Source organism: Magnolia sinica, chromosome 6 (assembly GCF_029962835.1).
Source record: "Magnolia sinica isolate HGM2019 chromosome 6, MsV1, whole genome shotgun sequence".
Taxonomy (NCBI): domain Eukaryota; kingdom Viridiplantae; phylum Streptophyta; class Magnoliopsida; order Magnoliales; family Magnoliaceae; genus Magnolia; species Magnolia sinica.
The window spans coordinates 80,750,770-80,766,762 of NC_080578.1; the positions used below are offsets into that span (position 1 = coordinate 80,750,770).

Sequence of the window (15,993 nt, forward strand, 5' to 3'; positions counted from 1 at the left end):
CTCTTTCAAAGACCCTCTTTCGACTGATTCCTCTCGGGGGTTAAGAGAGGTAATAGTAATCATCCGTTGTCACGCTTTCTCCGTAAGCGTCATTAAGTATCATTGTCGGGCTTCGTGTTGATCGCTTCTAACCTAATCGACACCATACTCATTGGGAACTTCATTGTGAGGTGGTAGGTAGATACCGTTGCTCTCATGACATTGAGGGATTGTTGTCCAAGTATTATGTTGTAGACAAAAGGGCAATCGACCACAAGGAAGTCAATTATCATGGTGGTTTGGTTGTGACCCTCTCCTATAGTCACGGGTAGCAGTATACTTCATTCAGAGGTGATTTTCTCCCTCGCGAACCCAAGCGAGGGAGTGCGAACAAGACATAATCTGGACCTCCCAGTTCCCATTTTGTCGAATGCGGCGATGAAGATGATGTCGGCCGAGCTACCGGTGTCCACCAGTATGTGGTGCACCTTGTGGTTGGCCACCATCATGGTCACCACCAAGGCATCGTCATGTGTGTGGTGGATTCCTAGGGCATCCTCCTCAGTAAAGGTCAAGCTGCAGGGGCCTAACTTTTTATCTTTTGCAACTTTACTAGTGAAGTATATGTGGTGCTCTATGCTACTGCTACTAATGCTTCTGGTGTGCGCCCTACGAGCTCGGTTTGAGTCCCCACCTCCAGCAGGACCCCCAAATATCATGCGTATTTCACTCATCGCTTCATTGTTGTTTCTGTCAGCTTGTTGCTCATCTCATTTGTCAAGTCGCTCGTCTCTCCTTCTGTTAATATACTCCTATAGGTGCCCAGATCGAATGAGGTACTCGATCTCTTTATTGAGATCAAAACATTCAGTAGTAGTATGGCCGTGGTCGCGATGGAATTGGCAATACTTTCGCTTGTCTCTCTTGTCGGCGTCAGCCTTCATCCTACTCGACCGCTTCATGATTCTTTTATCACAAACTTCCATAAAAACTTGCTCGGCAGTCGTGTTCAACGGGGTATAGGAGTGGAACCTACTCTTTGATCGTCTGTTAGGATGCGAACCTCTGTTAGATTCGTCGTCCCTTCTCTTCTTATTGTTAACAGTAGGCGGCTCTCTTTCCTCCTTGCGCTTTATGTCCTTAGCCGAGATGTCTATGCTCCAAGTAGCTTTCCGCGAGCTAAAGAGCTCTTCTGCGTTATAATACTTTTGGGTTCTGTTAAGGAGATCAGCTAAGGTGGTCGAGGGGTTCTTGCCAATTGAGAAGAGGAACTTCCCCTCCTATAGACCGAATATCATGACAGCCAGAGCTATCTGGTCGGAGTAGTCGTCCACTTGTATTGCCTTCTCATTGAAGCGGATAATGTAGTCTTTCAATAGCTCGTCTTCCCTTTGGGTAACGGTGAGGAGGTGGGTGGCTGGTTTCCTTCTAACCTTCTCCTCGATGAACTGCGTGATGAAAGTCTTGCTGAGCTGGGCAAATGAGCTAATGGATTTTAGTTTCAATTGCTTGCCATTCAAGCTCTTAAGGATTTAAGATGCTTGGTCGGATCTCCATCTCTAAAGTAGGGGTGATTTGAGGCATCTGAAATCTTAGTGGAAGTTGAGACCTCATGATGTCATCGGTGAACAGAGGTTTTGTTTCCTACAGCGTAGCTTCAATAAAGGTCAGAACTCGAGCACGGTATGCTTGTTGAATATCACTGAGCTGTCCTTATATTTATCTGAGTTCAGCCTCCCATGAGACCTCATTCTCTACGATGATCTCGGGGGGCCTTCCTGCGCCTCCTTTTCTCAAGGGTGTGGTGCAAGTCGAAATTTGCAAGTACGGTGGTTTCTACGGTATGCGCGGGAGGTTGGTTGTGTTGGCTAGGTCATTGCTTCATCGCGTGAGAGTCATGGGGCACCTAAAGAGGTCAGGACATCTCAGTCGACGCATCTACTTCAACCCCATAATAAGGTGTGATTGTTATCTTTCCATGATCCGCATTCTGCGTTTGACGTTACCAGTTAGGGCTTCAGCTTGGTTTTCTAAAGAGACGGGCCGACCTCCCCTGTTTGCAGGACCTTTGTGTGTCCATTGCAGGAGGAGGGTCTGTATGATGCTCTAAAGGTAGATTCTGAAGACTTTCAAGCTGTGGTTCTGGTGCGAGGATTTGTGCAGTGATAGCGACCAAGGCCCTCTTCTTTCCTTTGGCCATCGAAGGGTAGGTGAAGATAAGGGGTTTTAATGGCTTCATTGTTGCTTACGATAGATGTGTCAAACTGTTGATGTTATAATCTGGTTGTCCTTGCTAGACCGTCGTGTACCTATAAAACCAAGCGACAATGGGGGCCCTGGTTGTGGCCGAGGACCCTCCGATGCCTAAGTTAGAATAAGCACATAATGGGTCTAGTCAAATTAGGGTAATTGTGCATACATTCTCCTGCGAGGTGGGGTTCTTATTTATAACCCCTTGAAGTCTATTCCGTGTTTAGTAATGAATCCACTGTGTGATACATATTATAGTAGGGATCTTCCTTCGGTTATATGGCACTTACCTCGATGAAGATCTCGGGAAGGGAATTCTCTCCATATACGGAGGGGATGTTCCCCAACGGTCATCCCTAGTGGTTGGAATTTGGAGTCGAGGTCGACCTCTAGGGCGTCTGGTCGAGGTCATGTTGACCGAGGTCAACAGCTGAGATTGACGACTGAGGCTGGGGCCAAGTTTTGAAGTTAGGGCCTTTTGGTCAAGGTCAGGTCGGTCGTTCATTGGTCTGGATAGTGTGATGTCAGCTAAGCGACTGAGGCCACCGCTTATGGTTGGTGCTTCGAGTTGGTTGCAGCAATTGCGTTCGGCATCTGAGGCCGAGCTCTCACCTGACCTCCTCATCCGAGCTGTCTTCCTTGTCATTTTTATCTCATTCTAGTTTTTTGATCAGTTTAGTTTTACCCATAACAAGTTGCATTAAGAGTTGTAGCCAATTCACATCCTATTTTTAAGGGTATCCTACCTAACCAGTCATTTAGTGGTCTAAAATACCAAAATTTTTGAAAGTATGATTATTTATAAATGTTTAAGATATTAAGACATCGCCAACTAAGAAGACAATAGGGGAATGTACATCTTAAGGTCCCATGAGTCAGGCCACTAGGGGATAGTGTGATGTCAGCTAAGCGACTGAGGCCATTGCTTATGGTTGGTGCTTCGGGTTGGCTGTGCCAGTTGTGCTCGGCATCTGAGGCCGAGTTCTCTCCCGACCTCCTCATCCGAGCTGTCTGCCTTGTCATTTCTATCTCATTATAGTTGTTTGGTTAGTTTAGCTTTACCCATAACAAGTTGGGTTAAGAGTTGTAGGCAATTCACATCCTATTTTTGAGGGTCTCCTACCTAGCAAGTCATTTAGTGGTCTAAAATACCAAAAATTTTAAAAATATGAATATTTGTAAATGCTTAAAATACTAAGACATTGCCAACTGAGAAAACAATAGGGTATGTACATCTTAAGGTCCCATGAGCCAGGCCAAACCAACCCCATGTCTTAAATAGATATCACATCCATGAAAACATTGTTTTATGAAGGATAATTTCCAGGTATAAAAAAGAAAATGTACAACACTTTGGCATTATCTTCATGTTTTAAGTTGTATAACTTGGGCCATGGTTCAATTATTCAAACCATTGATGTGATGGGTCTGTATTGCGTGTGGGAAAACAGACCCATAAATTGGAAGATTGTGGCTATATATTGTTTGTCATTTTCCGTAGTCTAAAGCGTTACTGTATGTACTCTCTTAATCATCCATTTATTTACCACCTGTGAAGGGTTACAATTCTTCCAACATGGGAATATTTTATGCATGGCCCATCCACAAGTGGGCCATATTGGATGATTTACGACCAGGATAATAGACCCACCTGTTTTTTTATTTTATTTTATACACATCCACACCACATGGGCACTCGAATCCATGAGACCGGTGTTGAAATGCACTCTGTCTACCACTAAGCCATGGTTGGAACCCGACCCACTTAATTAGTGTTATGGGCAAGTATGCCCAAGAACATTCACAATATGCTCGTGGGTTTTTATTGGATGAGTGGGTTCAATGATCGAATCCGTTGATTTACTGGGCCTCACATTGACTGGATCATTTTCCTATAAAAAGAATTTTCTTAGCAGGGACAAACCTTACTATTCAAACTTGTAGCCTATTGGTACATAAGATAAGCACAATAAAGGTCTGCAATGAACTAAGAAAGCGAAAGATTGGTGGCTAGGATCATCAATCTGGAAGTTTTTGGGGGCATAGACCGTCCTGATGGTGCACATCAGACCAATGGTCTAACTCTCTGAATCATGAACCCCACTCATATAAATAAATACACCGAGTGTGGAGGGTACAACCCATAAGTCAAAATCCTATGGCTCTTCTTTATGATGAAGTAATGGGGATTTGATAGATTGTTGGGCATTATTCCTGAAAAATGATACCGCGAACTAAGGTATAGCACCAATCAAAGGACTAGCATGGCGTTTAAAAGAATTTTCTACCAATTTTTTTTTTCCCTCTTTATATCCACCCACTCCATTCTCTTTTATTTTGAGCTCATGAAATAAAAAATAAAGCAGATCTGAAGCTCAAATAGGCCATGCCATAGGAGAGTTTTTTTGAGCTCATTTCAAGGCAAACTAAAAAATGAAGCAGATCCGAAACTAAAGTGGACCACACCACAGAAAACTGTGGTGATTGAATGACCACCATTAAAAGCTTATTGGAGGCCACAAAAGTTTTGGATCATGCTGATATTTATGTTTTCCATTCTTCTAGGTCTGAATAATCTTATCAACAGGTTGAATGAGAAATGATCATTACAATGGCCGTAGAAACGTTTCATCAGTAGATGTCATCATCCCCATTGTTTCCTATGGTGAGACTTGCTGGATCTTCGGATATGCTTCGTTTTTGGGCTCATGCCCTAAAATGAGGGAGCAAAACAAATGGAGAGCGTGGATGTAAAATACATAGATGTGGTTTGGCTACTGCCATGGCTAGTAGCACTAGCTACTGGTTGGTGCTCCGTGGGCTCCACCATGATGTATGTTCTTCATCCCATTTTAATGTGATCATTTTACACCATGAGCCCAAAAATGAGGTAGCTCACATCACTAAAACACCCACTGTTAGAAACTTCTAGGGGCCACAAAAGTTTTTGATCAAGCTGATATTTATTTATTTTTTCCCTTCATCTGGGTCCGTATAACCTAATCAATAGATTAGATGTCAAGTAAGCATTAAAATGTACCCTTGGCGCCTTTTTACAGTGAACATTTAATCACTACTGTTTCCTGTGATGTGGTCTACCTGAGATCTAGATCTAGCTAATTTTTTGTATCAATCCCTAAAATAATATGGAAAAATGGATGGTCAGCATGGATAAAACACATGCATCATGGTGGGGGCCACGGAGCACCGACCAGCAGCCACCTTGTTGGTGGCTACCGGCAGTATCACTAGCCTAACCGCTTCCAAAATACATACACCACGTTGGGCCCCATAGCGGCCAACACATCAACACGGGGTGGTGTTGGCAACACCACCTGATCCGTGTCCCACCCTATTATGGATGTTCCATAACTACATTTTTAGGGCCAAAATTCGAGATAGTTGGACCCATTGTAGGTTTTTAATATCCTCAAAATCAGTTTCATCGAGCAATCCTGACCTCTTAAGATGCCTGTTAAATTTGGACGGTTTGATTTTATTTTTATTTTTACAATTTTACTGTTCAATATTTATTTTGAATGGTAAGAACTTGTGAGAAAAGAAATTATTTTACAGAAAATCACTATTTTCATTGTAAAATAACTATTTTCAATCCTCGATTTCATTTCCACGAAATTATAATTACCTTTTTACACAAAATTACCATCTTCCATTGTTTCCAATTGCAGGAAATGGCCAGAAACGTCTCTAGTATTCATTGAGGATTTCTCTTGAAAGAAAACTCACGATTACCTCTCTCAATATTTATTATTTTTAATTATTTAGGTTGCAATGGACTGCCAAGAATCCTATCCTTTCTACTCTATTTATTGTGATTTGGAAATTCCGCGTGTACAATTTCTTCTATGATTTTGCATAAATGTCAAAGCTTTTCTTCATGAGGCAGATTCATTGGCTTCGGCAGGTGCAGATTAGGTGAGGACCCGGCCTTACTCGAGATGATGCGGCCCTTACCATGGGCACCGCTTTTATGTATGTATTCTATGTCCATGCCATCCATCCGTTTTTCATCATTTTAGGGCATTATCCAAAAAATGAAGTAGATTAGGTGGAACATACCATAGGGAACAATGGTGATTGAATGTCCCACATGTTGCTGCTATTTCAATCGTAGTCATGTGATTAGTGCAGGCGTGCCATAATTGAATGTATGACTCAATTCAAACCGAACATCTTACGACCCCAAGCATTGAGATAGACAAATATATTGGAAATCAACCATATATGATCGAGTTCTAATAAGATCGGTCACCTATTCAGCCACTTGCACATCATTGCTTAAGATGGTCAGGTAATAGTTAGAGGGTAGGGTTCGTCCTCTGAAAATGAGTCACACCTCTGCCTTCCATACAAAAAAGACTTTTTCTTTTCAATGCTGACAAAACAAAAAGGAAACTCTTACAGTCAGCCGCGAAAAACAACTATAGAATGCCTCTTGGATGGAGAACTTCACTTAATATTCGAACTGAATCCAGTGTATGAGTGTAGACCCAAATTACAACTAAAGTTAATAGCTTCTTGATTACTACTACGGATTATACTAAGAAATGTAAATGATAAATAAAGTATATTATTACACTAAGTAGTGTAAATGATTGATAATTGAAATATATATTTGATTTGGTTTAGTTGGTATGAGACAATTTCTTCTGTTGAATTCCATTGTTATTTATAGCCTTAAAGTAATTCATTTGATGCTTCTCATGTTCTGACGGTTGCTATAATGGTTTCAGTACTATTGAACCACCGGAACCTTTTCCATTCTTAGCTTGCCACCTATACTAATAACCACTTCAAGACTCCTTGATGTCTCAATCATGCTCTGCTCAGCCACTAGTGCTTTATAGATGATGTAGCATCGCTTGGTAGACACCCACGTATACCTAAAAAATCATTTTCGGGCATCTCAATAGATTTTAGATACACTATGCATCTCGAGCAACATTACGCGTGTCTCTCTTTAATTGGGTTTCCTAAGAATGGTCAAAAATATGGTGCAACATTACTATTAAAAACTTCTTAAGACACAACTTATGATTGTGGGGCCCACAATTATGTCCTAGTGGCAGGGCACGACCAAAAGAAACTAGTTTTGAGCGTATTTCACGCCAAGATCCCCGACTACGAGCAACAGACACCCAATTGCTTCACATCGCTAGAGTTGTACACGAGCAGAGTTAACTCGGTAGCTCGCTCGACTCCACTCGGATCGAAGTAGGGTTCGAACCGAGTCGAGCTGATTTTTAGAGCTTGAAATGAGTTCGAGCCGAGTTCGATCTTGCCCCAGCTTGACTCGACTCGACTCGAATACTACTCGAACTCAGCTTGACTCGGTTCGATTCGGTACAATGTATATATACTCTTTATAAAAAAAAACCCTACTTCCTTTTCAAATTACATTCCGCCCGACTCACGCACGATCCCTTTTCAAAAAACCCTACCCCCTTTTCAAACCCTCTCTTCCTTCCCTAACCAAACACTTAGAGGAGACAAAGATATCACTACAAGAATCCAAGCTCAAGATTGTTTCTCTTCATGAGAACATTGAAAGCATGGAAGTCTCATTCGGTCTAAGTAGTCTGGATCCCAATGTATCGAGTAGGTGCCTTGTGACAACAAGGCCTGATATGAATTCCGGAGAAGAAACCATCAAGACCCTTGAGTCCGAGCTTCAAACAGCGAAGGAGGATTTGGTTTATGTCCGTGGGGGAGAGGAACTCGCATTGTCAAATACCCGTAGTTTAGCTAAGGAGATGAGCCAGCTTAGAAATGAGTTAAAGTTAGCCACCATTGCCGAAGCAGAAGAGCAGAACAGAAAGGCCATGCATGATTTAGCGTTGGCCTTAAAAGAAGTCACGACGGAAGCGAATCAGGTGAAGGAGAAGCTCACATGAACCGACTCGAACTCGAACTCGACTCAAAAACTCGACTCGAACTCAGCTGAGCCGAGCACGAGCTGTTGTTCCGATTGAAGGCCGAGTCGAGCCTAGCACGAGCTGCTGTTCCAAGCTCGAAGGCCGAGCACGAGCTGGGACTCAAGCAGTCCGATTCGAGCACGAGCTGGGCAAAGCTTGACTCGGCTCAACTCATGTACACCTCTACGCATTGCTAACCCACCAACAAAAGTTCCCTGAAGCTTTTAAAATTCACCTTCACAAGCACCCTTAGATAGATTTAAGCCATCCATAAGTGATGGAATGAAGAAAGAAGCGATGGACGGGGTTTTGCCATTGTTGGGCACCTTCTTCTTCAATCGAGAAGCTCAGCCACAACTTAAAAAAACAACCGTTGTTTATAAATATAAGTTGTGTGTTATTTGGGTCGTATGATCATCACCAAATCAAGTTCTTTTTGTCCAAGATCATATTTGAATTATAGATACATTGCACTACCCATCTAGTTGCAAAAACTTATCATAACAACTCACCATTATGTAAACTATAGCTCGATCTTGATTCGTTGTTTAGGTCCAATTCGAGCTTCCAAAAAGAGTTGAGAGAGCTATATAAAACACTCTCGCATCAAGGAAAAAGACCACATTGACAAAGATAATATCATAGAAGAAGAGAGAGAAATTGAAAAAAAGAAAAAAAGAAAGAAAGAAAGAAGAGAATGACAAGAGAGGGAGCCATCGAGTCAACTCACTAACTAGCTGTGCAACGAGTCCAACTTCCAATTGTTGGACCTAACTAGGAGTAAAGAAAGGGACAAGAAAGGAAGACAAGTAGGGAAGGAAAAAAAAGGGGGAAATGGAAGAAGAGAATGAGAAAGAGAAGAAGGAGGAGTTAGTTGACTCGTTAAGTCGGACAAGTTTGAGCCAGGTTTAAGTCAGGTTAAGACTAGCAGTGCTGGAAACCCACTAGTGAGAATCGAGACCTGGTTGGAAAAGCTACACATCGAGTTTGCATTGAGTTCAACTCCGAGTCACAGTTGAGTGAAGCCGAGTTGAACTTAGTCGAACCCAAATCGAGTTGAATTCAGGTCAGGGATTTCATCAACTTAACTGAGTGATCTTTTGCTTGTTTGATTTTCATAAGTTTCAACTTTGGAATGTAAAATTTTGTGATTCTTGGTATAGGATCCTCCTTGTTTTAAAATAAAGCATTGTTTGTAGCCCTCCATCTGCTTGAAATTACTTTTCTACATATGGGTTTTGTCCTCTTACACTGGTCTTGCCCCAATCACTTTAAATACATGCCTACATTAATGGGAATAGCCATTTTCTTTTCCTAAGGGATAGTTGGTCCTCTCATCTACTGCATATCCTCAAGTATTAAGACTTGATGCTCTCTTTTATGTTGTAAGTTGATTATGCTAGCCTCTTTGTAGATTTCAACTGCATCTCAATCTGTGATGTAATTATCCTTGTAATCATTCTCTATAAACATATAATGTTTAGTTCTTGAATTATTAATACATTCAATCACATGTATCCTATATTTAATTATTAATTTTTATGTTTGCATGCGTCATGAATGCGAGTGTATAAATCTATCTACTTGAATTTGCTTGGATTGCATTGAAGGAAAGAAGTAGAGTGCTTGGTTATTTTATTGATTGCCTCATCATGGAGCACATTGAATTTATATTGATTGATAATGTGGGCGAGATCGAGCAGGGGTTCCCTTGGCCTTCATGGGAAGGATGATTGATACGGTGGATGAGATTAAGTAGGGGTTCCCTTGGCCTTTATAGCAATGATGATTGATGATTGATACGGTGGGCGAGATTGAGTGGAGATTCCCTTGGCCTTCATGGCTATGATGATCGATACGACGGGCGAGATTGAGAAAGGGTTCCTTTGCCTTTATGGAAATAACAATTGATGATTGACATGATGGACGAGATTGAGTGAGGGTTCCCTTGGCCTTCTTTGCAAGGATGATTGATACAATAGACGAGATCGAGTGGGGGTTTCCTGAGAGATCATATGCAGGATGACTTACATTGCATGCATTGAATATCTCGTACATCATAACATCATTCACACCCTATTATTGTTGTACCATGACATTACATTCCATTATAAGGTTATTCTATCTCTGCCATGTCTATTTTGAATCCTTAACATCTTTAATCCTTGTTTTTAATCATATTTTCATTATATGTACTTTACCTCAACAATTTATACTGTTAAGGTGTGTTTTTCTTTCCACTCTCGAGATTGCATCAAAGTCGTGGTAGAAATGATCTTATTGGGCTTTTAGCTCACCAAATCAACAAATATGCATGTTTTTAGGATGAGAGATGGGCAGAAGATAAAGAATACTTAGATGACGACTACAATTAGATTTTAAGCTATCAATTGTTTTCTTTTATTTGAGAGTTTGTAAGGAACATGCAATAAAGAATTGTGAAGATTTTGTAATAATAGAGAGATTAGATTGTGGATTTTAGGAAGTTATTTGAAATTCTTAAATATCAATATTATTGATTAGATGATTTAATTATGATTTGATTTAGATGTATAATGGATTGAATGAAAATTTATGAGTGATGAGAGTAGCTTGCGAGTCGCTTCCTCCATATGAGGTAAATGAGAGCAATTGCTCACCTAAACGAAGGATTTTTGGGCTATTAGTATAATTAATATCGTGTCTGTGATAATGTAAAATTTATCCTTCATAATACTTTGTGAAAGTTGACTTGGAATACCTATATCTAACCTTGGTAACACGGTTCATATCCTCTTTTACCTCAACCTCTTCAAAATAATCTCCAACTGTTGATATTTTTTTTTCTTTATTAGACTAATATGAATTTAAGTTTTTCTCATCTCATTAGACATCAACAATTAAAGGGGATGTGACAGATGCACCGGTACCGGGGGTAGTAAGGACTTCCTCAATAGCCATATTTACATATGAAAATAAGAAAAGGCACATAAGATATGTGAAGTTGAAAGGTGTCATTGTAATAAATGATTTATAAGTGGGCATTTTCTAACGTCTTCTAAAATTTAATTTCATTTTTTATCCCATTCAGTAATATACCATGTACGCTAGTCACATAATTTACATGTAAGTTAAAAATTCGACGGCATCTCCCCATAATTCTCCAAATATATATAGAAATTATCTATTGTTTAAGTGTCATCACCATTATCTATTATTCACAGATGAAAGACAATTATTCAATTGAAAACCATATATTCGAATAATAAATTAGGTTGATGCACCGAATCTCGAACTTCATGTAAATTGTGTAAGCAACATTATGTAATGATATATTACCAAATTGTTAAACTTGGATAATTTAATAATTCATATATATAAAGAATATCAAACTAATAATTAATTTGAATAAAATTTATTGCATATGAATTCTTAAATGGGTAGATAGATTATTAAATTCATCTACCAAGTGGAGTTGTTTTAAATCTAATTGATTTGTGTTTAATATATGATTTGTAGTTGAATACTTGAATTAAGCATAAATCAAATTCAAATAATCAACTACAAGTCTACATAAGTCTATAGTTTCTTAATTCAAGGTAGTTCAAGTAATCATGATTTAAATTAAAGTAATTATAGAATTCAAGTAATCAAGATTCACATTCAAGTAGTTGTCGAATTCAAATTCAAGTTCAAGTAATATATGACTTAACTCAACTTGACCTCGACCCTGACCCAACCTTGACCTTGATCCAATCCGACCCTGAACCAACTGGCCTCCCTTGACCCTAACCCAACCCAACCACAGGCGAGTCTCTTACAGCTGTCTTTTTTTTTTTGACAAGCCATGGTTCATATGGTTAGAATTATATAGACTGAAGTCCTGCTTTCAAATCATAAGCAATACAATATAGATTTTATAAAAAAGATGGTTCAAGATAATGATTAGATTTATCTTGTTTATCTACTCAGTCTTGAATATCCATTTTCTATGTTATTGATGGAATACTTGCAATCATCCAAGTGTTGTGATTTTAGTTCCATGGCTAATCCCTAGTTATGTAAATGAATGAATGATTCAAATTGATAATTGGTCCTTCCATGTGGCAATTAAACTTTGTGACCCGTAAAGGTGTGATGATGTTAGCAAAACCTGGCTACACACAGTGCACATGCACACTTGGTTTTAACTAACAGGAAAAATATGTATAAATCACCAATTTTAGATTATTTATTTGATGGCTTACCAACTTAAAGGATTATACTTATCAAACAATTCTAACTTAGAGATCTTTTGGAGAATGGCCTTGGTCCATCTCTGGTGAATCTAATAGACCAATGGCCTAATCTTTAAAAAAAAAAACAAAAATACATGCTCACATTCATTCCATATTACTTTATCAACTTTCTTCTTCACACCTGGTGCAAAAATAAATAAATAAATAAATAACACCCAACTCCATGGCTCAATTGGTAGACTGAGTGGAGATACCTCGTTTCAACACTTGAGGTCCTGGTATCAATCCCTGGTGGGGGTAGCTAACATCGCGTGTGTGTACTGACATGGTGTGTACTAACAAGCTAACCCAAAAAAAGAAAAAAGAAAAAAAAGAAGGAAGAATGCCATAGATATTGTAACCTTTAATATGAAAAGTTCCAAATTTATGCTATAGAGATTTTCAATCTAGAGTTTGAAGCTCTAGTTGCCTATGCAAATGGAAGAACGCCAAAAAATTACCTTTATAACAACTTTTTTGCCATCATGCATGTGAGCAACATGAACCTTTGCAAGGGAAGCACTTGCTAGTGGAACAGGATCAAGCTCAACAAAAATTTGTTTCATAAAAAGATTGTTTTATTCAGTTGGCAAGTTTTGCACCAATTGAGCATCTAATCAATCTATAAAACTACTCTTTACGACAAAAAAGAATGAAAAAATCAAACACAAGAGCAAGGAAGTTTTGGCTGTGTATTTCGGTGAGAAAAAAAATATTAACGATAAAAATGGATAATAAAGTTTGGGAAAAGATTCGGTAAAGAGTTGGGTCATATCTTATCCGAGCTAAAGTATAGTTTGTTAGACTACTTTCAGTCAATTCTCTTTACTCTGTACCAAGCAAAGGGGTAAACTAGAACATGATCGATTGTTGATTATATGGTTGAAATGATTATTTTAGAGTTACAGATAGTTACTTCTCTTACGCCATCTATCACTTGTAACTGCAACTGCAACTATGACATCATTTCGAGACTTGATTAGGTTAAAATCAAACAAATGTTAGGTCTAGGAAGGGTAGATAAAAAGTAGGATTCCAAGGTTAGAAGGACCCAATCAATTGCATCTTAAATTCCAAACATGAAATTTAGCATGGCAAACGTGAAATTGAGCAGGGCAAACTGGAATTTGAGTGGGGCAAACATGAAATTGAGTAGGGCGAACATGAAATTTAGCGGGGCAAATTGAAAATTCAGTGGGCCAAACATGAAATTACGCGAGGCAAACTTGAATTTCAACAGCGCAAACATGAAATTCAGCGGGGCAAACATAAACATGAAATTGAGCGGGGCAAGCTTGAATTTCAACGGGGCAAGCTTGAATTTGAGCAGGGCAAACTGGAAATTGAGCAGGGCAAACATGAAATTCAATGGGGCTAATATGAAATTCAGCGGGGTAAACTGAAAATTCAGCGGGGCAAACATGAAATTAAGCAGGGCAGACTTGAATTTCAGCGGGGCAAACATGAAATTCAGCGGGGCAAACATGAAGTTGAGCAGGGTAAACATGAAATTGAGCGAGACAAACATGTAATTGAGCAGGGCAAATTGAAAATTGAGAGGGGCAAACGTGAAATTAAGCGGGGCAAACATGAAATTGAGCGGGGCAAACTGGAAATTGAGCGGGGCAAACATGAAATTGAGCGGGGCAAACTGGAAATTATTCGGTTCCCTCGCTCAATTTGTAGTTTGCTCGCTCAATTCCTAGCTTCCCTTGCTGAATTTTGAGCTTGCCTCGCTGATAACGTGAGAGCTACAATTCTATGAGATCGGAATCTCCGAATAATACATGAAGGGAAATCTCCCGAATGAACATCTCAGTCAATTTATCTCCCTCTTTATAACATATTTTGTTATGAAACTAATAGCAAGAGTGGCATTATGTTGAAAGATTGGGATGTAATGGTTTTGATTTATAGGTTATTCATGTCGATTACAGCCAACAAGGACCCCTTGATTTTTATTTACAAATGACCTCATTTTTTATTGTTAAATGAATAAAGAAAGAAATTTTTAAAAAAAAAGAGAGAAATTTTTTTTTTATATGTTTGTATATACATATTTATATAAATATGTATTAGAGAATATCGTAGGTAGAATAAAGTTCTCCATGTAAAAAAGTAAAAATAAAAAATAAATTTTTTTCTATACATAGATTGGCATAGACTATAGTTATGGCTACGATTGTAATCCATAGTTATAGGTAAAAATCACCTTCGATACATATTGAATGCTCTTCGATATGTATCGAAAATTGTAGGATTTTTGAGGCAAATTCGTTAGACATTTTTGGACCTTTTTTGATCATATCGAAAGACCTTCGATACATATCGAAGTACATATTGAAATACCTTCAATATATATCAAAAGACATATCCAAAAAGCAGGAGCTACGGCTATAACCCGTAGCAATAGCGAACCCTAGCTTTCAGAAATCATATTTCTTTTGTGGGTCCCATCATGAAGTCTGTGTTATATCCAAACTGTCCATATATTTGGCGAGCTCATATTAAGGCTTGAGACAAAAAAATAAGATAGATCTAACTATCAAGTAGACCACATTGTAAAAGGCAATGGAGAATTGAACGTCTATCATTGAAACCCTTTTAGGGTTATAAAAGTTTTGGATCATTATGAAATTTGTTCTTCCTCTTCATCTAAGTCTTTATGACCCTATGAATGAACTTAGATGGGGAGGATTTCTCACAAACATCACAGTGGGCCCCCAAAAAGTTTCATGGCCCCCAAAAAGTTTTTAATGGTCGATGCTCATTCAACACTATTTCCTGTAATGTGGTACACTTGAGATTTGGATATACCTCATTTTTTGTCTCATATCATAAAATGATGCGGAAAAAATATACGGACCGCATGGATGAAAAGCATACACCATGGTGGGGGCCACAGACCACCGACCATCTGCCATTGGCCGGTGGCAGGAGAGTACCCAATCCGTTTCCGTGAAAGGAGGGGTATTCTCGTACTCAAATTTGCTGTCCGTACGAGCAGGACTAAGTTGGTATTGCTTCGTAAAAACAGCTGGATAAAAGGTGGGTCCACAGTCGCAAATTTCTCAAAGTTCAGAAACTTTCTTTAAAAAGTACGTTTTTTATTTGGTCGGATAGTTTTAAAAATAAGCCCTGATTGTATTTGGTTTCTTACCTGTGACATTGTCTAAAATCCAATCAGTTGGACAATGAGTTATGGTTCACCTCGCAAATAAATTCCATCTTTTGTTGTGCGTGCGACATCCAACTTGTCCAATAGGTGGGTCCCATCATGAGTATGTATTTTTCTAATTATGTTTTAAGGTGTAGTCCACCTGATAAGTGGATGCAGCTGAATTTTTCACTAGGAAATTATCATGGAGGGACTAACCTATTAGAAGGGTTGGATTTTTCATGTACTCGATAGGTTGTAAGTTATCCATTAGATGTACTGTAACTTGTGGTACGACGAGTTGCACTTGCGGCATGCTCGCTTGGAGAGTTGGAGTCTTTTTTTCGGGAATACCAAAGTCATTCGCACGAACGGGGATTAAATAGCCCACGTGCGTGCTGAGGATATCAGGTCT

General features: G+C 39.1%; 1 protein-coding gene across 1 annotated transcript; it reads right to left on the reverse strand.

Moving 5' to 3' along the window:
• Positions 1-791: 791 nt before the first annotated feature.
• On the reverse strand, positions 792-2,179 carry LOC131249673 (uncharacterized). The gene is made up of 3 exons (XM_058250452.1): positions 2,046-2,179; positions 1,268-1,464; positions 792-1,171 (listed from the first exon to the last, which is right to left on the reverse strand). The coding sequence occupies exons 1-3, from the start codon at positions 2,177-2,179 to the stop codon at positions 792-794; spliced, it is 711 nt and encodes a 236-aa protein (XP_058106435.1).
• Between the last annotated feature and the right edge of the window lie 13,814 nt (positions 2,180-15,993).